The 25421-nt window shown below is 35.9% G+C and overlaps 3 protein-coding genes and 1 long non-coding RNA gene across 5 annotated transcripts; 1 reads left to right on the top strand and 3 right to left on the bottom strand.

Annotated features, from left to right (window-relative positions):
- Positions 1-1196: 1196 nt before the first annotated feature.
- LOC108215062 (RNA-binding KH domain-containing protein RCF3-like) lies at positions 1197-5423 on the bottom strand. Of its 2 annotated transcripts, none has more exons than XM_017387394.2 (8): positions 4611-5423; positions 3891-4376; positions 3431-3676; positions 2718-2975; positions 2062-2141; positions 1849-1957; positions 1628-1754; positions 1197-1514 (listed from the first exon to the last, which is right to left on the bottom strand). In XM_017387394.2, exons 1-8 carry the CDS (start codon positions 5268-5270, stop codon positions 1498-1500), a joined length of 1983 nt encoding a protein of 660 aa, XP_017242883.1. In that variant the 5' UTR covers positions 5271-5423; the 3' UTR covers positions 1197-1497. The 2 variants fall into 2 exon arrangements, with proteins under 2 accessions (XP_017242883.1, XP_017242882.1); XM_017387393.2 differs by having other exon boundaries at positions 3876-4376; positions 4611-5404.
- Positions 5424-8506: 3083 nt separating this feature from the next.
- On the top strand, positions 8507-12655 carry LOC108211010 (protein phosphatase 2C 57). Its single transcript, XM_017382489.2, has 11 exons — positions 8507-8950; positions 10003-10131; positions 10264-10366; positions 10469-10579; positions 11108-11187; positions 11305-11358; positions 11528-11644; positions 11748-11802; positions 11875-11907; positions 11993-12039; positions 12318-12655. Exons 1-11 carry the CDS (start codon positions 8628-8630, stop codon positions 12439-12441), a joined length of 1176 nt encoding a protein of 391 aa, XP_017237978.1. The 5' UTR covers positions 8507-8627; the 3' UTR covers positions 12442-12655.
- A 1039-nt stretch (positions 12656-13694) lies between these two features.
- Positions 13695-14717, bottom strand: LOC135151647 (uncharacterized). The gene is made up of 3 exons (XR_010290450.1): positions 14489-14717; positions 14339-14391; positions 13695-14139 (listed from the first exon to the last, which is right to left on the bottom strand). It is a non-coding gene; the product is annotated as an uncharacterized LOC135151647 (long non-coding RNA).
- A 1762-nt stretch (positions 14718-16479) lies between these two features.
- LOC108214485 (importin subunit beta-1) lies at positions 16480-22207 on the bottom strand. Its single transcript, XM_017386494.2, has 3 exons — positions 22030-22207; positions 17673-20105; positions 16480-17579 (listed from the first exon to the last, which is right to left on the bottom strand). Exons 2-3 carry the CDS (start codon positions 20096-20098, stop codon positions 17381-17383), a joined length of 2625 nt encoding a protein of 874 aa, XP_017241983.1. The 5' UTR covers positions 20099-20105; positions 22030-22207; the 3' UTR covers positions 16480-17380.
- Between the last annotated feature and the right edge of the window lie 3214 nt (positions 22208-25421).

The raw sequence follows: 25421 nt of genomic DNA, 5'->3' as shown, positions 1-25421 counted from the left end.
TAATAGATTTTTTATCATCATCAACACTAACCAATTTTTCATCATCATCTTTAATATTAATAAATACCTTATCTGTATCATTTTATCAACATTTACTACATCATTATTACAAATAATTTTTACTTTTTTCCTGGAACAAAGTTTCGAATAAAAAATCCGCTGTAATATCACTACAGATCAACTAGTATAGAGTTGAATATTATCACTAATTAGTTTTCTTCTTTGATCCAAACCTCCCACTTCACAAAGCAACTTACTACAAATCAACTAGCCTAGAGTTGAATATTATCACAAATTAGTCTTCTTCTTTGATCCAGACTTCCTAGTTCACAAAGTGATTCCGAAGATCATTCTTTTAATAATATCATGGTGGAAATGAAATGAGCATATGATGTAGAATTTTTATTTGCGATCAAAAGTAGGCTTTGTCCTTCCAGCACTTTTTGAGCGCTGCACAACTAAAAAAAAATCTATCAGTCCAACAGAAAAAATCAGTGAACATGAAGCGTTTTTTTCGATCACCGAACATGCGAAATTTTATTCTAATCTTAGCCGTCGGACATCTCATCCCTCAAACAAAAGATTGTATGATGCTCACAATGTCCCTGCATATGCCAGCACCCGTAACTAATAAGGTGGTATTAGTCATGTATTATTATGCTATACAAACTAATAAGGTGGTATTAGTCATGGATTATTATGCTATACAATCAATTATAGGCATAGCTACGCATTTAGCTATACAATAATTCTGATACTAAAAAAAGTAAGGTAGATTTTATTTTTGATATTTTGAAAAAGGTATTTCCGAAACTTGCTTCCAATATATTCGAAACTAAAAAAAGTAGTTTTTATCTTTAATATTTCTCATCCAAAAATTCGAGAAAATTGGAAAAATAGAAGGGAGCTATTCGAGAGACGCCACCTACACGCCGCTCGCTTCTCCTTTATATAAGGAAATTGATGATTGATTATGACGTTTTGCACCGGACTTCTCTTACATAACCCTAAAACGCTCCCACTGTTCGAGTACCAGACTATAGAGTATAGAACCCTGAATTACCTGTGAGTTTCAGCGAAGCTACAGATTTCTGTACACAATCTGAAAAAGATGTTTTGCTTGAAGCAGCTAAACTTCTGTGAGTGGCTTCATTTTCATCTCATCTGTTAATCCATTTTGACAAAAAGCAATCAAATTTAAACCTAACAGGCAAAAGATGATTCTAATTAACATTCCCACAAGATTAACATCTGGGAATGAAACATATAAAAATTTGATAAAGGCTCCCGCAGAAAGCATTTTACGATGGGCAGCAACGGTTACAACAAAGCAACACAAGTACACAACAAAACACAACAGCTCCACAGAGTTTGCCTATATACATTCCACCTAGACAAACGGGTAAATGTTAATGATGATTGCAGATAGTTGTCTCATTGACTCTAAAGCATTTCCACCAAATAGAAGCAGAGATGAAATTAAGCCATCCACATTCCTCAATCCTCTTCCAGGGCTGCATTGCAGTTATAAACAATAGGTTAAAATTTGTACTTGTCAGGCTATAAAAAGTTAAATGGTGGTAAAAAAAAAAAGAGCACTTATAGGGAGATAGAAGAAGAGAATTACTGCTCAGGATAAATCCTTGTAACAAGCTCTGGGCTCTCTCAGCTTGCTCCGGAGTTCCTGATATTTGAATAACATTATCTGTTGCTCCTTCACCTTCTTCAATCAACTTTATTTTTGCTCCTGATAACTGTTTATATAAAGGCAGAAGTCAGATCCATAGAAGGTGATCCGCCATCTGACATAGCAAAGTACAGTAAAGAGTCTAAAAGAGGAAGGTTTACCTCGCTAATCTGTGCAAGCTTGTTTTTTGATTTTGTTATCAGCTTGGGCACTGCATGTGGTGGTATGACAACCTCCAATGTACTCCTCGTGACCAGTGGACCATGGAATCTAGTTGGGTAGAAGAATATTTTAAAAACAAAAAAAATGCGTAAAGTTAAAATTATGATGCAATTGCTTGAGGAATGTAGTTGATTAAATGTTAAAAGCCATACCTATTTCCTATACTTGGCACACTTTCACGACGCTCATTTTCGGTCTGCTTTACCGCTTCTTTGTTGGAAGCAACAGGATCCTGCAAATAAAAATCACCCTAATGAGTACTTAATAAACAAAATTCATTTTTTTTACAGCTACAAACAAATATACCCTCCCCAGTTGACAGATAAATTTCAATCCTAGGCTGGTAGCGAAAAGTGCTATTCTGAATCTTTTCAACTATTATTCAGTAGCACAGTATCAGTTGCTAGAAAATTGTCAAGCCAGGATAACTATAGTAACTTGGACGTAGTTGTGAACACATTGCCGGTGGTGCAAACTCCTGTTTTCCAGAGGCAGAACATAAAATAGAGTATTGCCATTTATATACCTTTACATGAAGCATCAGAAAATATAATATTATGAAAGTGGTCATATTTGGTCGTTCACGTAGAAGAGACTGCATTTTACATATAATTTTGAATTTCTTCAGTGCAGCTTATTAATGTCAGTACAATAGTGAATACTATAAAGATAAGCAATCTTTTGAGACCAAGTATCACTGACGCTGCTATTATTTATTTTTTTTGCAAAAGTATACATGTAGCATTTAAAAAAATCCCGACTAGATCAAAGGTTGAATCCAGATGTTACGTTGGAATTTAAAGTATACCTTCGTAGGTTGTGCTGGTGCTACACTTTGAACATTCTGCGAAGATGCATTGGGAAGATTTGCAGCACCTGTTTCTCTGTATGAATTTAAGTTATTGTTTGAAGCCGCCTCCTGTCCAAATGCAGTCCCCGCAGAACTGTTTGCAATCCTGGGGGATGGGGATATATCCTTTGGGTAGAAGTCCTGGTACAGGTAACTACGAAGTCTTGATGTCACTTCCACAAGAGCCTCGCGTGCTGCTTTGATCTCCCCTACAATCTGTAGATTTAAAAGGACTTCATTACAATGCTATACTGGAAATGGTACTGTAAAAACCTTATACATTATCCAAACACATGGTTCTGATCAGAACAATTTAAGCGACAAAGCTACAAATACAAAAACGTGCAGATGTTAAGCAACCCGAGCACTTTCAATTGATGATCTTTCAGGTACAGATTTAACTTAAATATTTCATGGTATAACTGGAGTCAAGTGATCATCTTTTGATAAGAAATGCTACACTTAAAGTCAGAAGTTGTGTACATTTCAATGATTCAGTCACTGTGTGTAGTCTCAAAATTCAGCCGCTACATGTATGGTCTGAAAAAACTACCACTAGAAGTGTGACATAGTAAGTGCTGCACAATATAGTAAACATATATCTTACGAAATTCAGTGGCTAATGGAAACAAGTGCATTATTAGATCAACAACATATTAGTAGCACCATACCTGCAAAAGCTCATCATTCTCAGATACACATACAGGAAGTTCTTCTCTAGGCAGGATCTGAATGTCTGCCCCAGTTATTTTCCTTATTTCAGGCAATCCATGTCTTCCCTCCAAACATCCAATCTCACCAGATGGAACAAGTAGTCGAGTAGTAATAACATTTTGTTTTTCTGGAATAATATCAACAATGCGAGTCTGAATGTGCAATAATGCTTCCTGAGCAGGAAACAACTCGTCATCCGGTCCCTAAAATGAAGTTTTCAGTTAGAATATTCATCAGAATCTTTTACGAAAATGACATTTTTATGAAAGATAAACAGATTGCAACTGTGCCAGTAATGCACTGACTTTACTATTCAAACTTTAGATTATATCCTCAAACTTGCAGTAAAAATCAATCAATACAAGTTGAAATCTCCGTAAATAACCAAAGTACAGAAGATACCGGGATAGCAGGTACCTCCTCGGATGAAATGATAATAATCTGTTCATCTGAGCCAAATACAGGATCATTTATCCTGACATCAACACCAATTTCATTTTGCAGCAAGTCCACAATACCATCCGAGTCACCGATAACATTATCAATTTTTTCAATTGGGCACAATATCTGGAACACAATATCCTCCCTTGGAAATGACTGTTCATTATCATCCATCGACATAGGTCCAGAATCTGGTGCAAAGGAAGATTGATGGGAGGAATAATGACTGCCCCTAGGACCACTCATACTTGTAGACAACCGAGATTCAAAACCAGGACTATCCATAGAACTCCTATGCGACCCATGATTCATATGAGGGACATAATCATCATCAGGTGGAAAGAATCTTTCCGGTGATGGTAAGCGACCGTGAAAATTACCACGGTCCCTATGCTGGCTCTCCCTCAATCGCGAGGATATTATTGCAATAGCATTTTTCACATTGTTCATATCACCAAGTATCTGTACAAGAAAAATAAACGTCAGCAACAGTCTCATAAACGCAAGACTAAGAAGATGTTACACTCAAAGTATTGTTAATATTAATGAAGTGCCTCAATCAGTTCAATCATCATCGGGAAAGTAATTAGCGCGCCGACATTTAAACTCCCTCTACAAGACTATAACCACATAGAAACAAAGCCGCAAAACAGAGTCAGGTCATAAAAAAGCAATCAACTAAGTGGAAACAAAAACCTGAACAATCTCCTCCGACATAGAAACACATCTAGGAATATTATGATCACGCGGAAGCACTCTAATGTGAGTCCTAGTCTCCATTCTCATCTGCTCAATAATCTTTCCACCTTTCCCCAACAAACTCCCAACGTGCATCCTGGACACCACAAGCCTAGTCACCACTCGATTAGCACCCCCACGCATCCCATACTCCTCGTCCTCATCGCCAAACCCTACATTACTATAACCAGGTCCAACATCACTCTCAAGTATCCTCTCATGAATCAAAAACAAAGCCTCCTGAGCCGGCGAAAACGAAGGCATCCGTCCATCGGGATCACGCCTCCTGGTATCCGAAATCTCGATAATCCTCTCCTCATCACCAGGAATCAACTCGTGCATATTAATCCACGCACCGGTATGTTGCCTAATACTCTTGATTATACTCCCGGACTTCCCAATCACTCCTCCAGCCTTTACATCATGACACAAAATCCGGTACGTAGTTGTCACCATCAAGTTAGGGTCTTTCCGTCCGCCGCCGCCGCCGGGACCGCGGCGGTGAGGAGCGGCGTAATGAGAGTTGTTATAGCGCTGTTGTTTGGTGGTTCGATGCATAGGTTCGGGATCGAAGTCCTGATTGTCGTAGTAGTAACGTTTAGATCTAGATCTGTCCATTGTAATTCCGGTCAAATTAGGGTTCCGACGAGTGTCGTTCCGTCGAGATCGGGAGAGATTGAAATGAGAAACCCTAGCTCTCTAAATCGCTCAGCCTCAGCAACACCACTCTTAAGTCTTATCTATAATAAAAATATTTACCCGTACTACACCACTAGCCCTTGTTTTCACTGCTGCCTCCTATATACTAGTCCCCCTTCTCTGACTTTGTTTTTACTTTTTACTGTCACGGTAACTATATCACCCTGCCTTTGGATACACTTTTTTTTTTTCTTTTACCGCTTGTGAAGTTTTGAATTTTATTTCACGAGATTTGTCATAACAATTTACCCTATTTTTTATTCCCCCTCTGTTTTTTAAAAATTTGTGGTCATGTATTTTGGTTCATTTTGGTTCACGTATTTAGCGAGTAGGAGAATATAATCACTGATTGTCGGTGTAATGACTAAATTATACATGAAAGAATTGTACCCCATAATTTTATTATGAATGAAATATTATCATTTATAGTTATATATAAGAAGGAAGTCAGAGAGTTGGATAGAAAATAGAGGGTTTGTATTTAATCAAGTTTCTCGCTAATTTTATTACAATATTTATGGTGTCTATAATTTTATTATGAAATTTATTGTCTAAAACTTTTATTGAAACAATCAATTTGATAGTCGTTAATTGTAACATTTCAATTATATAATAGGAAGCGACCTCCCTGAAAAGGATGACTCATGCTTACGCACACCATCCCAGCGAATGCTCGAAAACATTGATCGATCGGATTAATAATCTTACTTCATGTATATGTTTAAATTTTTACGCATATACTTGAATTTTAATAGATTAGTATCTATATTAATGACGAAGATCTCAATATAATTTCGCGGGAAAATAATTGAGCAAATTACCTTACCAAATCAAAAATCAATCAAGTTTTTCAAATTTAAGTATGTTTAGTAAGAAATTATAACAATTATACTTCATTAGACATATTGTTTTTTGTTAATTAATTGTTGTTAGTTTGCAAATGCATTTCACGAGCTAACCCATGCAGATTAGAAAATGATATCATATATTATTTGAATTCTATGATTTTGCATTCTATTGCGATAATAAGTGTTTTCCTCCATTTAATGTAGATCTATCATAATAAGGAAATGATATCATGTTATGATTTTTAAATTTTTGAATAACCTACTCTAACTCTTATGCTAATAAGGAAATGTAGTCAAATTTTATTTAATTTCTGCTGATATTGACATTTATTACTGTAATTATTTTCCATATAATTTGTACATATTTTAAATTTCACTATATTCATTTTCAAATTAGGACTTTTTGTTATAATTTATGACACTCTCAATCCTGCTTTTTGTGGATTGAAATTGTCACGGTACCATCATGCACAAACATGTTTATTACACACCGTAAATAAAATTAAACAGTTCCTGTGAACACCAATCCACATATCTATCTCAAGATCTGGCATGCACACTTATAATACATAACTGATAAAATATTATTACAAATCCGAAAGATAGCTGCTAGTCTCTTTTGAGTGCTTACGATATTAGTTGAATCCGAAGGATAGTTGCTAGTCTCTTTTGAGTGCTTACGATATTAGTTTACTAGACGAGGTCGGAGCCATTCATCTTATAATGAATCTAGATACTGTCACTTCGGATATGGACTTTCCCCTTCCTAACAAAACAAACACATATCAAAACATGTTTAGTACATGAACTGAGACAAAATCTGGACATAGTAATTAATACAATATAGGAATTTAACAAAAATAACAGTATTTCATCGAAGACAGTCCTGCCCGCAATATAAAACATGTCCTTGACCAGAATTCTCATACAGAATATGATATATTGTAAAGATTATAATTTGATGACCTAGACATCTCCATATTGAGGTGGCTTTTTTGACACATGATCTTGGAAGATTGAGAAAATGTGGTACCAGATGAAAAACAAAAACACAAAATTGACAGTGAGCATGAAATATTAACACAGACTTATTTTTCCTTTAAAATATTAGAATAGATTTATTAATTTTTAAACATGGGGGAGAGAACCCGTAAAACCCTTATCTTATTTATAGTACTAGCCTTTAACCCGTGCAAAGCACGGGCGCTTATATAACTCGTAATTTATTAATTATAATTTAAATCTTAACATCATTTTATTAGTATTTTAGTATTAATAATTTGGATTTTAGTTAAATTATATTAACCAACTGATTATATCTTCTAACGGAAATTTAGCTTTCACAATTTATTATCTATCTATAATTATTTTTCTGATATTAATATGTGATAGTTTATTATTCAATTAATTTTAAATCAAAATTTTCATATTTCATATATCTTCATATGTTACGTAATGGTTCATGTTTGTAATGAAATAGAACACGTTAGAGTTAAATTTCGAGTAGAATACGTTATAATTAAAAAGTAGCGTCTCTAATTATTTATATGTATTTTAGACAAAATATATTCAAAATTGTATATTTATAATTAGTTATACATTTATCTATAAATTTTTTTAATATTAATATGTGTTATTAACAGTAGTTTCATCTTTTTCAACTAATTATAAATTATATTTAAAAAGATATTAATATACGTAAGGAGTGTTTTTAGTATATGAAACTGTTTAATAGCTATCTACATATTGTAGACTTTTAGTTTTAGAGGAGAGTACCAAACCAAAATTTTGTACGACTACAAATTATATCTATGTTGGCTTTTTATAGTATAGTATAGATTAGTTAGGGTTCTGCAGCATAACTTCACATGCAAAAATGTCAATATCTATGTATTATATTTTAAAATTATTTTTGAAACACAAACAACGATGAAAAACATGGAAAAAACATGTATTTAGATTTAGATCCTAAAAATTTATTTAAACTTTAGGATTCTGCAGTAGTTACTTAGTGGTTCTCTGATTCTATTTTAAATATTGTGCTCTGTTGAGCGCGACCCTTGTTATATATTACATATTATTTTATTATTATTTTAATAACAATTTCGGTTCGGTTTTTGTCGGTTCGGGTGGGAGGTATAACCGGAACCAAATCATTTAAATCGGATTAATTTCTAATTTTTAAATTTCAGTTTCGGATTGGTTACATCCAGATCGGTTTTTTTTTTTGTTTTTCCCGGTTTCGGTTTGAGATGGGCTTTTTGCTCGGCCACGGAGGATGGGTAAAAAAAGGCCGGGAATCTGAAATCTAATCCGTTGCAATTAAGAGGTGCATCTTCACTCTGGAATCTCCTTCACACAAACCAAATAAAACCAAACACATTTTACTCAAACTCACCCCTTCCTCTTCTTCCCCCTCCGATCATCAATGTCTTTACCAAGCCTTAACTTGCACAAGTTGATGATATTCAACACAGCTCACTGTAAAAACCACAACCACCTAAGTTATTACAAGACAAAGACCAAGAACCTCGGTGGCCGTTGTTGCAGCTCAGCTATTGCGATAAACACGCCCTCTTCTTTAACGGGAGTGAGTGGGATTCGATGGGGGTCCACCAAGTTGCAAGGGGCTAGAGAAGAGATGGAAGATGATGTTGTGATTGTCAAGTCTAGTGCTGATGGTCTTGATGCCTTTTCCTTTGCTGCTGTTTTCGATGGTCATGCCGGTTACTCTTCAGTTAAATTCCTAAGGTTTTTTCCGGTCTCTTTGACTTTTTGCACGTAATTTCAAGTTCATCAGAAAGATACTTTGCTTGATATTTTTTGTGAATAAAAGTTTATGGGTAAGAGATTACGGATTACATTGCTACAAATCACCGCTCACACGGGGAGTCATGTTAGTTGCAATGCACTTAGATATATTTGTTGAGAGGATTAAATAAGGGATTCAGTTATAATACTATCATGTTTGTTTTAGCCTACTTGCCAAATGAATTTGAATTTAGGATTTTAATAAGGATTAAATTATTATAGTAGAGGATTTAAATACATGACTTATACTACTTGTTTAATCCAAGAATGGATATATATAGTTATTGCAAAAATTTATCCATCAAGTAATTCTGTTTGATAAACACGAGGGATTTGACTATTTATGGGACTAATGGTCCAAGGACTATATTGATAAGAACTGTGATGTAAGGATTATAATTTTGGATTATTGTCCTTCCATGCTGTGTTTTTTTTGAGGAGTTAGCTTTGAGATTGATATTTAACCATTTTAAAATTTGTTAAATTGTTTGTTATAGTTCAAGAGGATTAATTAATGACTTGAGAGAATCGAATACTACATCCTCCGCTAAAGTATTTGTCCTTATTGCGAGAAAAATAATTATGAGATCTTGATTTTGTAAAGGACTATAGTCCAATGGTTTGTAGTGATCGGAATATAATCTTTCGATTATGATCATTTCAAACAAATATAGCCTTGACCATTAATATATAATGGATGGCTGTGGCGAGTTTTTTGCTTCATTGTATTTTTGGTTTTTATTTGACAATTGAACGGGCACCTATATATGAGGGTGTTGGTTCATATACAGACCAATTTTGCCTGCAAACAGCAAAATGTTGATTTGCAGTACCACTAAAATAGTTTGGATTGGAAAATGACCCTACACACACACACAAGTTTTTCTTTTATATGATAATCTTGTTTGCTGTAGTTCCTTTATGTGACTAGGGCATACTGAGCGTGCTGTCTTTATATATACGCACTGAATGCTTTAGTGTCCTTGATACAGGGATGAGTTATATAGAGAGTGTGTTACGGCTTTACAAGGTGGAATGTTGCTCACGGGGAAGAATTTTAATGTCATTAAAAAGGCATTACAAGACGCATTTCAAACAGCTGATGAGAAGCTCATAAATTGGTAAAATCTTAATGCCTTCACTTACAAATTAACACTGTCTCAGTGAAATATGGCAATGTAATATTGTCTCAGTATGATTTTGTATCTTGTATCATTGCGTTGAAGGTTTAGATGCTGTTTCATTTTGTAAAGGCTTGAGACGAGCGGCGAGGAAACTGAATCTGGTTCAACGGCCACTGCTCTGTTCATTAACAATGATTTGCTGTTTATATCACACGTTGGTGACTCATGCGCTGTATGTTCCTATTTCTGCCCCTAAGGTCATGCGTAAAACTAATTAGCAGTCTATTCATGATCAAAATCATATTGCTTATGCACGCTCGGACTTTTCAAGCAGGTTCTTTCACGAGCTGGAAAACCTGAAGTATTAACTGGTTCCCATCGACCATATGGAAGCAACAAAGCTTCTCTTAATGAAATCAGAAGAATCAGAGAAGCAGGTGGATGGGTGTGTTTTCCAAATTTAATTTCAATGTATATTATGCATTAAGTTTCTTATTGTACTTTGTATCTGTTGCATGTCAAGAAGTACTTGACTATCCAACAGTATAGTTAGGCATCAATCAATAACCCTTTACATCTTCAAAGAAAGTCCTTTACATATACATGTTGCATCTGAAAGCTCTTCTGATGGGACATAACATTTGTATAACTCTGAAAAGTAGTCTTCATAAACTCATTCATATAGGTTCACATACAAGATTTACCCTATCATGCGAAGATACCTCAACATGATCATGAGCCGTTGACCCAAATATTTTCTCCATCTCTAGTCCTCATTAAAATTCATTTCTTGACACCATGTGCTAGAATGTATAACTTAAACTCAAAAGAGCTAGGCACCATTTAACTGATATGTGAAAAGGATTGAATTAATGTTGCTGTAGTGAAATGCTATACCCTTGTATGTTATATGTAAATTGTGACAGTATGGTTCAAATTATGTAAAATCGTGTTTCCTGTACTGACTCCGCAGATTGTTAATGGAAGAATTTGTGGAGATATCTCAGTGTCTCGTGCTTTTGGTGACATGCGGTTTAAGACAAAGAAATATGAGTATGTTCTTGAACTTTCTCACTACTTCTTGAACATGTGCCCAGTTTTGTATTATAATGACCACATTAGGAACCAACTTCCTCGTACTAACAATGGATGGATTTTACTGATGGAAAGGATGCTAGAAAAGGGAGTTCAGGAAGGGAGATGGTCTCCAAAGTTTGTTTCCCGGTAGGATCTCTCACATGCTTGAACTAGGCTACAGTTGTAGTTGCAAAATTAATATAGACCTACATTTGCAGTTTTGGCTCCGCACTTGCTAACTGAAATGAATTCACCAAGATAGTTGATATTGTTGTTGTTACTTTAAGGGTTAACAATATTGCTACATTTGTGCCAGGATTAAATTTTCTGGGGATCTTGTTACTGTCTGTCCTGATGTTTTCCAAGTAGATCTTGGAGTAGATACAGAATTTATACTATTGGCATCTGATGGCTTGTGGGATTACATAAACAGGTCTTCTTTTGAGATGAGACTGGCATGATCTAGCATATTAGTATTTATTATATTTCCCCGAAATCTTTAAGCATAATTTATCTCCTTTGATTGGTTATTCCAGCTCAGAAGCAGTCACTTTTGTTAGGAATCAACTACGAAAACATGGAGATGTACAGGTAAGCACTTACCCCGGATCTTTAGTTTCTTATTTTGCAAATAGATTCTAAGTGCCTTGTGTCTTACTGTAGATGGCTTGTGAAGCACTCGGACAAGTTGCCCTGGTAATAACAACAATTTAGTCCCCCATCTCTCACATTTGTCATGTTTTCCCTCTCCTACTAACCTGCAACTTTATTTTTGCTGCAGGATCGGCGGTCACAAGACAATATAACCATTGTTCTTGCTGATTTTGGGTATGCCCTCACTAATTAACTGCCCCATGTTCCCACTTCACTTCAGCATAAGTATTATCTTTAAGCTTTAATTTTAGAACTATATGGACTTTAAAAGAGGCAACTTATTGTGGCTGATGGCTTTTTTTGCCATTGTTTTTCCCTTTTACTACATTTGCTATCCCGCCTGCAATGAGATATTTTCCGCTTTCAATACACCTATCATACACTTATAAGTGAAAATTTACCATCTACTCTGTTTAACTTTTTTTTTTGCTGTGCATTTGTTTCGAACTCAGGAGAACCAACTGGGAAAGTGTGCCTATTCAGCAGCAAAATATCTTTTTTGAACTGGGCCAAGCTTTTGCAACTTTAGGTATTGTGTCATTTGGAATATGGATGACATCCATGCTAGGTTCATGAGTTCTGAGGCCCTGTTATACTGTATATAAATAATTAACACAAATTTACTTTTTATCTCCTGCATACTCTGTACATGTACATTTCCTTATGTTATTGCTATTATACGTAATGGCATTCTTTAGCATCTTATTAGAATACATATAATTCCTAGCTAGTTCTGTAAAAGTATCTTGTAATGCTAAATGTTATAGATATTTGATGTGTTTCTACTTAATATGTGTATGTTAACCAATTGTTGATTCATTTAACTTCTTGTGTCTGTCATGGTTGCTGTTGCACTCAATAGTTCGTTCATATATTACAAGGGATGATGAATAAAGAAGTTTTAATATTAGATATTAAACATCATATCCTTGCAAGGGGATGATTATACTCATTTTTCATTTTTTTGTTTGTTTGAATTACCTAGATAAATTAATGTTACAATCGCTTAGATACTGGGAACAGTTAGGTTTGTAGCTAAGAAGCTTTATGTTATTGTCAGTGGAAAGAAACAGTAGTTAGAAATTAAGGTTCTTGTATCTTATTTGTGATATACAAGTGATTTAGTTAGTACTTAGAGACCACATATTCATTGGATGCTCTGCAAAGTTGGTTCCCCACTAGATAAATATTGTAACTATAATATATAATCACTTAACATAGATCTATGAAAAAGATTGAAATTATATACATAATGACTATAGTTAGTCAGAACTATGATTATTAGGGGGATGGAGGGGATAGTTTATGGATAAGATCTGTAAAGACAAGAAATATACCAGAAAATATGAATGCTTGACCTGTAGCTTTGAAGAGATCTAAGAACCTAAATCTGCCGACAAAAAGCTTATACATCTGATTTGACCACTTTGTTCGATGAAAACTTAGTAAAATCCATGCATAGGCTTAGCAATTCACTGCTTCAGAATTTGACATCTGCAGACTTCATTCATGATTCTCTGAATCTAATTAATGTGAGACAACTCTTTCTTCGGCAGCCATCCAAATATGTTGGTATGATTGCAAAGAGGAAATACACAATATATGTGTGCAAAAGTAGTTGAGAGAATAATTAGTGAAAAAAAATGAATAGTCAAGAATGATAACTTTCTCATATGAAACAATTGGCACGCTTGTTTATAGCTAGGGGGGTCTTCTTCTTCTTCTCTCTCTTTTTTTTTTTTTTTTTGGTGGGTGGGGGTGGGGGGGGGGGGGGGGGGGGGGGTGGGGTAACCTGTTTATCATTTAGATTTGTCGTCTAGATAAATTCATTAGTGAATAAATTTTATTATATAAAAGATCTTAAATAGAGAGACAACAAAACTATTAGCCTTGATGTGTGAGGAAAATCGGATGAGAGTGTTGAAAGTACCTAAGACGTGAAAGAACCTTTATGGTCTTATTGTACCCTTATAGAAGGATTTTACAATCATAGTATAATTTAACACCTCAGACCCTCAAACGAAAGGATGCTGTGATACTGTAGGGAAATTAGAATATGCCGCTTACTATCCTGTGATGTTGCAGTACAAATTCCTCTGGAGTATTTGCTTTGACAGCCTGATGCTCGAAACTAGGAGTTATTTGCAATCATTTGTTCCTGCCGCCTCCTCCTTTCTTCCCCCTTGGATCATGTTTAGGATTTGCTCCTGGATCTTCGTAGTCTAGCACGACATCATGACTTAGAAGCTTCCTTGAACTCATTTTGTCACGGCCCTTCACAAAACATGAGCTAAGTTAGTATTTTTCTGCATAATAACCAGTGGCGAACGTAAGAAGTATAAAAGCTTAATCTTTTGTTCCTATCTATCTACTTGAACGTAATATACTGTATCATGCCGTGTAGTGCACTCGTATACATTCAAATCATATAGTCGAGTCAGTTCCTAGTTTCTGCATGTGGTTTAAGGTTTACCTCGTGGAGCATACTAGCGGGGTTCATGCCATTGCTCACTCCTTCGATCATGCCTAGAGAAAAATGTAAACACTTGTTAAATGGTACGCTTTGATAAGCTAGTGACATACTTTGAAATGAACACTGAGACTGTTCCTAGACTTTTATTACCTGAAGATAGGCACAGAAAGAGAAGGAAGATTAAGTGAGAGGTCTTAATTCTAGTGACCATGGCTGGTTTTATTAACAGTATTAGAATTGAAGCTATGATTTGAAGATGAGAGGGAGAAATGGGAGGAAGAGGGTGCTTTTATCCTTGCTCAGAGGGGCACAGAAAGTGACTTTAACCAACAAAAGTTGGCTCACGAAAACGAGTGAAAAAAAACAAAATAAGGTAAGCTACCACTTTTAAGGAATCTCTTCAAAATTATAGTGCTTCCATCGATTAAGATCATAGGTTGTGATCCTCACTTCTCGTGGGTTACCGTGGAATTACCGCGGGATCAGCTGAGAAGTGAAGTTCTTCTAAAATCTTAAGGAGTCAGAGGAAGACCTCATCATGATCAGATACAAAATACAATTTCAATTTTCACCTCCCGTATGTACTTGAAAATATTTGTAACATATGAGAAAAAAATATATATAAAAAATGAGAGGAAAGTGGCTTAGGAGAACAGGTTGTGATGCATTCGGAGCAGTATAATGATGATGAAATGCATTAGGTTTAGACCACAATCTGAAAGTCAACTACACTATATCTCTGGTGTTACATCAGAAGAGGAGCAATAGCTTGCATGTGGACACCTTACATTCACCAAGCCTTTGCATGGCGCAGATGATTTTGCGTTTTCAGCTTGACATCTATGTAATCATACTTCTCTTGCCTTCTCCTTTTATAAGTCAATCTACTTTTCTGCCCTCCACAATGTTTGTGCACTCAAGTGGCATCTCATATAGCTCATGCTAATTCTCATTCATTTCTCGTTCCTCACTATCTCTCATATGCTGCTTTTCCTTGTTGTGACTCCTTTTAGAGCCACTATGTATGTACTATTGTACCGATGTCGCTCGACGCTCGCTCATGCGGTAGTCTTGTGCACAGGCCGTACCCACGAGGCTTTCACAGTCATTCACGGTATCCGTGTTGGTAATCTAGATCCACCATGGGAACATGGTATATTATATTACGATACGAAAAATATGGCAAGGGCCTAGGAACACCTTTGATCCTTATGTTTCGGCTTTCGTTAAATTTCGAAATGAAATGGTACTGAGAGGGAGACAGAAACAGACAGTGACCTATAAATAAAATCAGTGTGCAGGACTTTAGAGAGTTGAATTTTGGTAAGCCATTAGTGGTAGCACTACTACAAAAAGATAGACAACAAAGCACAATTACTGTACTGAACTCTTTACACTAATTGTGTTTTCAACATTCATTAACACAAAACATTTGTTTAATCTCGTTTTGTTGGGAGACAGAACATCTGTTATGATGGTTTCATTAATCCAGCGGGCAGGTAAATTGATTTCATAAAATTGGATTTGCTCCCTCTTTATCCCCATTCTATGTGCATTAACATGTACAAGACGCATAACAGAATACCTAAGATCTTTTTTCCTGTTAAAATTTGGTTATGCCGCGATACCCTTAAGTCTATATGCGATAGAGTGAATATTTTTTTTTTATAAGATCATCGAAATGTTAGTCCTGGGACTGACGAGAGATAAACGCTTGCCTGCTCACTGAGCTCAAACAGTGACATTACACTTACTAAACTACAATTGCTTGAAAGTTAAAGCCAGAAAGACAAAGCAACTGCAGGTTCTCTAACCATGAAAAACAACTTTTAGCACCACACCAACCCAACACCATTTGAAAACCATTTTGTTCACTTAACCTGAAACCATGACAACATATTACAAATTTGCACAAAATATGCCAAAATACCAACTAATGTGTCATGACAACACCCTTTAAACAAGATATCTGAAAGAAAAGGCATCACATCTTCCAACTGTAGGAGCTTATACTCCTTCAGTGTCCTGTGATACCCAAGAAACAGACTCGTTTCTTAAATACGGATGGCATGCATAATGTAAAACTTGAAACCAAAGTAAATAATACAAAGCAAGACTATCAATCCGTTGCCTCGCACAAGTGAAACTTGAACAATCTTTCATTGTCATTACAATCTGAAATATTACAATATAGTATACCACTTCTATTTAGGCAGCGAACCAAAATAAGAGCGAGCGTCTCAAAACATGACGAGAAACTGTACTTCGATAAAAAGAAAAACTGAAGCACACATGACTTCATGGATGCACTGTATTCAACACTTGCATACAAAACACCTACTGTAGGCTGACCAAAATCAACCAGGACCTATGCAAAATGATGTGACCTAACTAAATTTGGATTATACCAACCACCCCCACCATGCAAGAATTTGAAAAAAGGAATGCAATCCGAATGTGACAGACCTGAATATTGACGACTCGGACTAATAATGCATGAAACCGACCAAAATGAAAAAAAAAAAAAAAAAAAAAAAGGCTGATCAAGGAAAAGTTGAAAAGGTGGCGTCTCTATGTCATGGATGGTCCTTCATTGTTTGCACTTGTACATTCAATTTTGTACCACCTGGAAACCTGGCAGGACCAGCTTCATGGGTATCACTTGTACCTCCAGGCATGTAGAAGAAATGTCAAGCAGCTCGTCCATTCAGCAGAGTTGCACCTCCATACCCATAACCCCCCACCCCCCCCCCCCCCCCCCCCCCCCCCCCCCCCCCCCGGGGCGATTTCAATGAAAAAAACCCCAAGTTTTCAGCACCATGTTACCATTCAGTTTTCGATGACATTTACAAGGCATTCCCCTCCGCTGACAAAAAGACCCACCTATGGTGCTGATGCATGAGTTAGAGACACTTGAAGATACCTTCTGTTAGAAATGCTGATGACCCGACCCGTTGAATGCAGTCCTGGACCCGACTCGACACACCCGTATGCATGCAGGGACTTTAAACTAAAAGGTAAAATATACCAAGCAGACACAACTCAGACAGAAATTGCACGATGAATGGCCAATCGAGCCCACTCAGCAGATTCTTTAATCAAGTGATCCTCAGAGGTCAAGCATTCATTCAAAAAGTCTTTGCTCGACATAGATTGCTGAATTAAGGCACCTGCATTGCTCCCCAGTGTATCAGCTAAATCCCCAAGGACACCAATGGCAGTTTTCATTACTACGTCATCCCTGATAGCCAACAAATATTAAGTTAGATGCTAGAGATATACGACACATATCACAAACAGAACTTAAGTAAACACAAGTACAATATTAACTCACATGTCTTTTTCCATATAAATGCTATCCAAGAACTGGAGGATATGCGGAGCATATGGAATTAACAGCTGGGTTTTTGGAGAGTTCTTAAAGCCTTGGAATATCCCAGAATAGGCTTCCAAGATACCATTTCTCAAAAGATTTGTGTACTCTATCATTTCATCATCCGCACCTGAGGTGTGGGCAGACAACTCAGCTGCACTCTGGAGCATAGGCATCGCATAAGTCAAATATTTCTCAAAATTCTCCCCAATTGCCAGTGCTATGTCACCAAAGCATGAAAATATTGGAGGCTTTACAGATCGGTGCAGCTGGCTGCTAGACAAATCTTTGAGGAGCTGGGTCATAATGCCATCGCAGAAGGGCATGACCTTGTCCTCTAATGCTCTGCATATATCACCCACCACACCAACTGTGACTGCACATACTTGATACTCCTCGTAATTCTGAAGACCCATTTCCACGTACTTATAGAATTCCGACATGTACTTGGCAAAATCGGGACCTGCTGCATATGCGAGGGCACCAATTGCAAGCATGGCTTCCTCATGCACAGTTGCACTTCTGCAAGCAAAAACCCTCAGGAAGAGATTCATTATTTGATCTGCATACTGCATGAAGGCATACTTTGTTGGCTCAGATGTTCCAAGCTTCTGAATAATCACTTGTAAGCACCCACAAAGAAGACCTTGCAGCTCATTCTGCCTCTCTCTCTCATCAGACACAAGCTTCTGTACTTGTGCCTCGAGAGTATTGTGAAGCTCCATCATAATGACAGGAACTAGTTGCATCACCATGGGAGCTGTTTCCTCTGTCGAACAACGCACCACTTCATTTAATGTCTCATAAGCAGCAGTCCTTAAGCGAGACTCCCCAGCGTCTTCTCTACGTGAGACTGTGAGGAGGGCCTGAACAATCTCCTGAAAATAAGGAGTTAAAGGAGAAGAGGAACCCACGTCCTCAAAACCTTGGGCAAGAAAATATAGAGCACCACAGGCCTTTTCTGCAACATTTGGAACGTCATTCAAGCTTTGCAAAAGCACTGTGATAATCTGCTGGCAGTTGGTCTGATTTATAATAGGCGTCTCCACAGTTGAACCATGAAGAAATTCAAATATTCTTCCAAGTGTCCAAGCAGTTGTGTCTTTCACATGGTTATTTGGGTCCTTTGTTAAAGCCGTAAGCATAAAATTTAGAGCAACATTGACAATAGGAGTTAATTTGTCAGGAGAAGGACCCTCCAATATAGAACCAAATGCGTAAGTGGCTGCCTCTCTCTGCCTCCAGTCATCTTTCGCTATACTCTCTTGAATAAACGGCATGACAAGTGGGACAATATCATCCCCAACTGTCCGTGCAACCAAACCAAGGCAGGTTCCCCCAGCCATAGCAAGGTTCCAGGCACCTTCATCCTGGTCTTGATCTTCTTCTTGCTTTAAAAGAGTTTCCAACAACATGGGCACAAGAGCAGGAAGCGCCTGCTTGATAAAATAAAAGCAAGGAATATCTGAGTCTGCAACATTAAAATCACCTCCATAATCTTCTAAGATATCTATCTCCTCGTCACATATTGAGCTCCAAAATTCCATGGCCTGAAGAGCAACAGCCTCTTCATCTTCTCTAACAGCCTTGGCCGTGATGTTGAAAATATCCTGAATGTAAGGAGCTAGTTTCTCATAATACGTCGATGAGATGGAAACCAAACACTCGTAGGCTGCTTGACGGATCTTAACTTCTGGAGACAAAGTTGCCTCACAAACAACTCTCATAATATAATCACGCTCCATATCATTGGTAAAATTTGCCTGAGCAAAGCCAAGAGCATTATATAATGCTCTAGTAGCAGCAAGCCTCACTTCATTATTTCCTTCAGATGCATTCATGCCCTGAACAACGGCTGTAAGTATCTTATTTACTTGATCCTGCTCAACAACATCTGGGGAGACTTCTTCACACAAATAACCTAGTGTTTCCAAGGTGGCTTGCTTGACATGAACAGGAACCATGTGAATGTTTCCCAACAAAGATACTATCAACTCAGGCCACTGTTTCTGTGGGAGCTCAATGCTTGCAACCTTGGCTATAACTTGTGATGCAGTTGAACGAGCATCAGGTACAGGAGAAGAAAGGGTCTGAAGCAAACATGTCTTAATCTGCCCCTTCACAGCTACATCAAGAGATAACCATCTCTGAACAAGCTCAAACTTTCTATGTTGTTCCTTAGCGTCCAATGCATTTTTAAGAATCAAACCTGCCAATTTACGGCTGTCCACAGGCTTTTCATCACTTGAAAGCTCTCCAGCGAGCGACAACAAGAAACCAGCAAGGTTTTGATCTTGAAACTGCTTCAAGTTCTCTTCTGCCTGCTTCCTTACTGTTCCATCTCCTGATTGTGCATTCAATAGAACCAGAGTGATCTCTGTAGCCATACTTTATCTGTAGACAAACATAAAGTTCACACGTTCAATCATTTTATAAAACAATCAAGCAAACATTAAGGGGGGCGTTTGGATCGTTCATGGTAATGGGAACAGGAATCAAGAATGAGAATGAATAACATGCGAATGAAGGATTAATAGGAATGGAAAATGATACGAAATCCCAAGGTGTAGTTAAGGCATGCTTTACTCGCCCAACGGAAATGAGGTGCCCATTCCAAGCAACAAAATTCCTAATCCAAACACTAACACATGGGATAGAGAAGGTTCTGATTCACAAAATTATTAATCCAAACACTAACACATGGAATAGAGGTTCAGACTCCCGGGCCCATTAACCATGAACCAAACACCCCCTATAAAAATATATGAAAACTGATAGCAGAAGGAAATTACATAGTCAAACATTTGAAAAATAAAAATAAGTCGGCAAAACATTAATATAAACTATGATAACTGTAAAGTCAATGTAAACAATAGAAAAGTATATTAATTTTAACTTTATCAAACACCAGCAAACCATTAATTTCCTATGCCAAAAATGGATGTTGGAAATAACAATGGACTTATAATCAATATCCCAACAGTATTAAATCCTGCACACCAACATTTCCAATTTACCCCAAATGACAACCCTAAGTCCCACAGTTATTATGCAAAAAATATCAAAAACCTTGTAATAAAAATAACAGTGAACTAATTTTTTATCAATTTTGGTCATGGTACAACACATGAAAATGCTAACACAGTCTGTTCAAACTTGGAAGTAAATAGAACAATAACAAAATAAAATTAATTAAATACTATGCCTCACAATTGTCAACTAAGGTTATACTCCCTCCGTTTTGAAATATAGGTCGTTTGACTTTATTGCACACAATTCTAAGTGTTTTGACCGCATGCTAAAAATTATTATTTTTAAAATTTTCTTTTTGTGAATAAAAATATGTGATATATATTTTTATTCAGAAAAAAAAAAATTCAAAAATAATGATTTTTAACATGCGGTCAAAGGACTTAGAATTGCGTGCAAAAAAATCAAGCGACCTATATTTCAAAACAGAGGGAGTAATTATCTGCATCACACTATTGTCAATAAGTTTTATTATATTTCACGTCACACTATTGTCTACAGAGATTGTAAGGTCATAACTATCTACTTCGACTATCAATAACGTCATTTAACTACGTCACGAGATATATTACCAATATATAGAAGAGTCTTCCAAATATATGTATAATATAAGGGCAAAAAGTTTTCACAAAAAGAGAGTTTCTCCGACATCGAATAAAAAAGCAAAGTATCAAATACCACAAAATTATGACAAAAACAATCATATATATATAACCGAAACCAATGAACTTAGCACAGACTACCTACCATCTCAAGTCATGCAATTCAATAGTCACACTATGGTAAACATAGTCACGGAATCCATTACCTAAACAGTAGTTACTTCAGCCTTCCACATATCTTAGCCCGCTATATTACACATAAAGCCAGAACAGGCAAAAAGTATTCACAAAAAGACAATTCTCCAACATCCAATCAAAAAGAAAGTTTCGATATCTGCTAAATATAAACAAACACAATCACACAACCAGCTCCAAAAAGACACGAAATGATACAACTTTCCATATGCTCTCATCGTCAGTCAAACAGCTAAATCCAACAAACACACTAAACAAATCACCGATCCAATTACACGATTCAAATCACTGAAAAACAATCGATCAATTATAAACAGCTTTTTGATTATATTCATCGAAAAACACATTAGAAAGCTGTAATTACCACCTCGAAAAGCACAAATCGGATCAAGAGAGCACGAGATCCGTCAGTAAAAAGCAGTTATAAAACCCTAATTAAACGTAATTAAAGCAAATCGAATTACGAAACGGAGAGAGGGCAGAGAGATTACGAGCTCCGGCGAGAGAGATAGATTTGATCGGAGAATTGATTTCCCAGCGGCGAAGCGGCGCTTGAAACCCTAGAAAAAGGGGACACACAGGGGGGGAGAGAGAGAGAGAGAGTATTTGAGTTTTTATGGGGGGAGAGAGAGAGTATGTAAAGCAGCGAGACTGGCGAATGTGTATTACAACTCTGAGCCTATCTGTATAGAATTGTTTATAAATTCTTTATTTGTTGCCTTTGTTTCTTATGGGGGACTCATTATTTAATTTATTTTAAGTGAATAATGCAATACCAGTTATTAAGCCCATAACACTAAGCGTACGGTTTAACTAATACATTGTCCACCGTCAGCGTTATCATAAATATGATTTTATTATATTTTAAAAACACCTACCATTATAAAATTTTGCCATCAGTATAACTCGCTCTATTTTTTTGTCACAAGATACTTTCTCGTAGAGCGAATTGTATCAAAATACAAGAGCTGCTGCCAGGAGTTCCTTTCGTTCAAGAAAATTTACCATCTAACCCTCGGACATGCAAAGATGACCGGAGAAACTTAGACAATAAAGCTTTAATATTCGATAAGAACACATCCATAAAGGTTCCGCTACCATCCTTTCTTCCACTCGCATACCCTGAAAAAATACAACAAAATAAAAGAACATAATAAGTTCATACATACAATAATAAAATTCTTAAAAACGATAATGGAAAAGGTCAAACAAACTCATAATTTAGAAAAGGATATGAAAATAATATAACTCTAAAAAATAGGGGAAAATAAAATGAAAATATATGTAAAACAAAACAAAAAATCTACACCAAAGAGACAATGAGATCTCTTTGATTGGTTACCTAAAAAACTAATAAAATCTAAAATATAAATCCCATCATAGAATAATTGATGGATATAATAATAAATAATTAAAATATAAATAAGAAAATAAAACTGAAATTAATACATAACTAAGATATATCTATTCAAATAAATGACAAAAATCTTGTCATGAAACACGATTTAAGCTCAAAATCATTATCAGCACAATATATATTTGGTATACACCAATAAAACAAACAGCCATTAATGGCGCACTAATACCTCATTAAGGCACGATAAAGCCATCTTTTATGCCCCATGAATAATGAAATTCAGATACAATAATTAACCATAAATGCTATCAATTAGTAATTTTTAATGAAGAAACAAAAATTCTAATCATATCATAAAGAGAAAAGTCAAATTCCACATATAAATGAATTTAAATAAGTCAACTTACCATTCAAAAAATAACTAAAATTATGATCTATCTAAACCAAACAAAATTCAAGATTACAAAACCAAAATTAAAAACAAGCAATAAAATTAGTATTAGAATAATCTAATTACACCACGCCCACTAATTAAGTCACCATCTCCGCCACCACCATCCAAGAACGACAAACATTTATCATGAACACTAGCGAAACAAAGAATCAAAAAAAGATATAGAACACATAAAAAATAACTGATCATATAATACAAGATTAAAAACACATATCCAAAACTCCTCAAAATCGGACTAAAACGGATGAAAAGATGAAGTAGGATACAAACCAATCCATACAAAAATAGATTTAAGCCCACAATTATACCGAATCATGAAAAATGAAATATGAATCAAGTCACAATCATATATACCATAAATAAATGAAAATCACATAATCATGTAGTTTTATATTTTAGAAATATCACACCTATTTTCCTTTTCCTTGAGTCTTGATTCAGCAGCAGAGTGGTGTGGATTATGGACAAATCATCTCCTACTTTACCCAAAGAATTCTACCTAAGGAGGAGGAAAGTAAGCGAAGAACTAGTGTTCCTGTTCGATCTAAATTTTCCACCACCGGATCAACCCAAAACCTCATCTTTGTGTTCGGTTTTTGTTGTTGGCGCGATCTCCAGACTGAGGGAGCACTGCAGATATCAAACAAATGCCACCGATAATCGGAGCCGGAGACTAGACGGAAGTCTGTCAGAGAGGGGGAGGGGAGGAGAAAGAGGTAGTACAAGGAGGCAGTACAAAGAGGAAGTCTTTACTTGTCATACAAGGAGGCATCTATCTCTCTCGTTGTTTGTTCACCAACTCGCTCTATTTTGTTTCATAGGTTTGACCTTTTTACAAACATTTTTATATACATTATCTCTATAGTAAATTTGATGTCCCTATCCACGTCCCGTAAATCTAGGTCGTCCCTTCAACTCTAGCATCTTATCTTATAATACAAAAATTCGTCCCACAAGCCAAGAGTCGATAATCTACATACTATTTAGTCTAAAAGATTATTATAATACAGTGTCTATTACTATAATTTACAAAGATAATTATAATCACTCTCGTCACGGAACTTCTCAACGAACCTCCTTGCTTCTGGATCACGCCTTCTTTTTTCCCTAACCGCCACTCGCTTCTGGATCGTCCTTCAGATATGTGTCGTATTCACTCTTTATTTTTTACAAATTATAAATAAATGCAAAAATGAGCAATTAAGTACTCAACAAGTCCACTAAAACATTTGAAATCAACACAATATATATCCCAAGGGAATTTTAATTGAATACTTTCCATGGAATAATATACATATGGGGTAGGGCACAGTTATTAAGAAAAAATATAATTTAATGAAGAAATGTAAAAGAATGGGTAAAGTGATAAGTAAATACTATTTAATACGTGTTGACATTTAGTGTACCGATCTGATTTACAAATGACTAACACTGAAATCAAACTTCGTACAGTCTTTGTGAGCGAACAATGATCAGTTCATTTCAGGTTAGAGATAATTCAGATTTGATTATGAAAGATGTTTTAGGTTTAATTACGAATGATCAGGTTGGTGTACTAGAATCTAGTACTTTATACTGAATCAGTAGACAACTTCTTATTCTTGAGGCAACTTGTACTTTATTCTTCACTGTGGCCTGAACGTAATAATGAACTTATTTCAATTATTTTGTGATGACTTCAGTTTTCTTGATTACCTGATTATGTATGTACCTGTTCAACCGGTCAATTTTTGTATTATACTTACTTCTTATCTCCTGTCTTTTTATGATGTTGAGTTATCGTTATTACAGTCTACGTTACATTATACTTTACAAATACAAGATGACTTTCCTTCATGAAAAATCTCAATAGTAATTTTTGCTTTATGATAGATTTGAGAATATGAAACACTTGGAGAATGCAGTAAAAAACTCTTGTCAACAATTCTAGTTTCTGATACAAGGCTTGAGGATTTGGTAGGCCGCCTAGACTTGTCGATGTGTAGTGGAATTTACCTCTCGTCATCTTAATTAGAATATTTTTAACTCTGCAAATTATTTTACTTCAACTTTATTATTCACTTTTCTAGTAC

Source organism: Daucus carota, chromosome 3, assembly GCF_001625215.2.
Source record: "Daucus carota subsp. sativus chromosome 3, DH1 v3.0, whole genome shotgun sequence".
Taxonomy (NCBI): Eukaryota; Viridiplantae; Streptophyta; class Magnoliopsida; order Apiales; family Apiaceae; genus Daucus; species Daucus carota.
Note: the sequence above shows the minus strand (reverse complement) of the source record. Positions and strands in the feature narration are given on the sequence as shown.

What these genes read in the sequence shown, in the direction of transcription:
- LOC108215062 (XM_017387393.2), bottom strand. Translation starts at nt 5,270, where the DNA reads ATGGACAGATCTAGATCTAAACGTTACTACTACGACAATCAGGACTTC. An exon ending in AGGAGGTACCTGCTATCCCG is followed by an intron (nt 3,677 to 3,875) that starts GTATCTTCTGTA and finishes ACTTCATTTTAG; the next exon opens with GGACCGGATGACGAGTTGTT. An exon ending in GTGCCAAGTATAGGAAATAG is followed by an intron (nt 1,958 to 2,061) that starts GTATGGCTTTTA and finishes CTACCCAACTAG; the next exon opens with ATTCCATGGTCCACTGGTCA.
- LOC108211010 (XM_017382489.2), top strand. Translation starts at nt 8,628, where the DNA reads ATGTCTTTACCAAGCCTTAACTTGCACAAGTTGATGATATTCAACACA. An exon ending in TCTTCAGTTAAATTCCTAAG is followed by an intron (nt 8,951 to 10,002) that starts GTTTTTTCCGGT and finishes TCCTTGATACAG; the next exon opens with GGATGAGTTATATAGAGAGT. An exon ending in CACTCGGACAAGTTGCCCTG is followed by an intron (nt 11,908 to 11,992) that starts GTAATAACAACA and finishes TTTTTGCTGCAG; the next exon opens with GATCGGCGGTCACAAGACAA.
- LOC108214485 (XM_017386494.2), bottom strand. Translation starts at nt 20,098, where the DNA reads ATGGCTACAGAGATCACTCTGGTTCTATTGAATGCACAATCAGGAGAT. An exon ending in ATTTATATGGAAAAAGACAT is followed by an intron (nt 17,580 to 17,672) that starts GTGAGTTAATAT and finishes GTTGGCTATCAG; the next exon opens with GGATGACGTAGTAATGAAAA.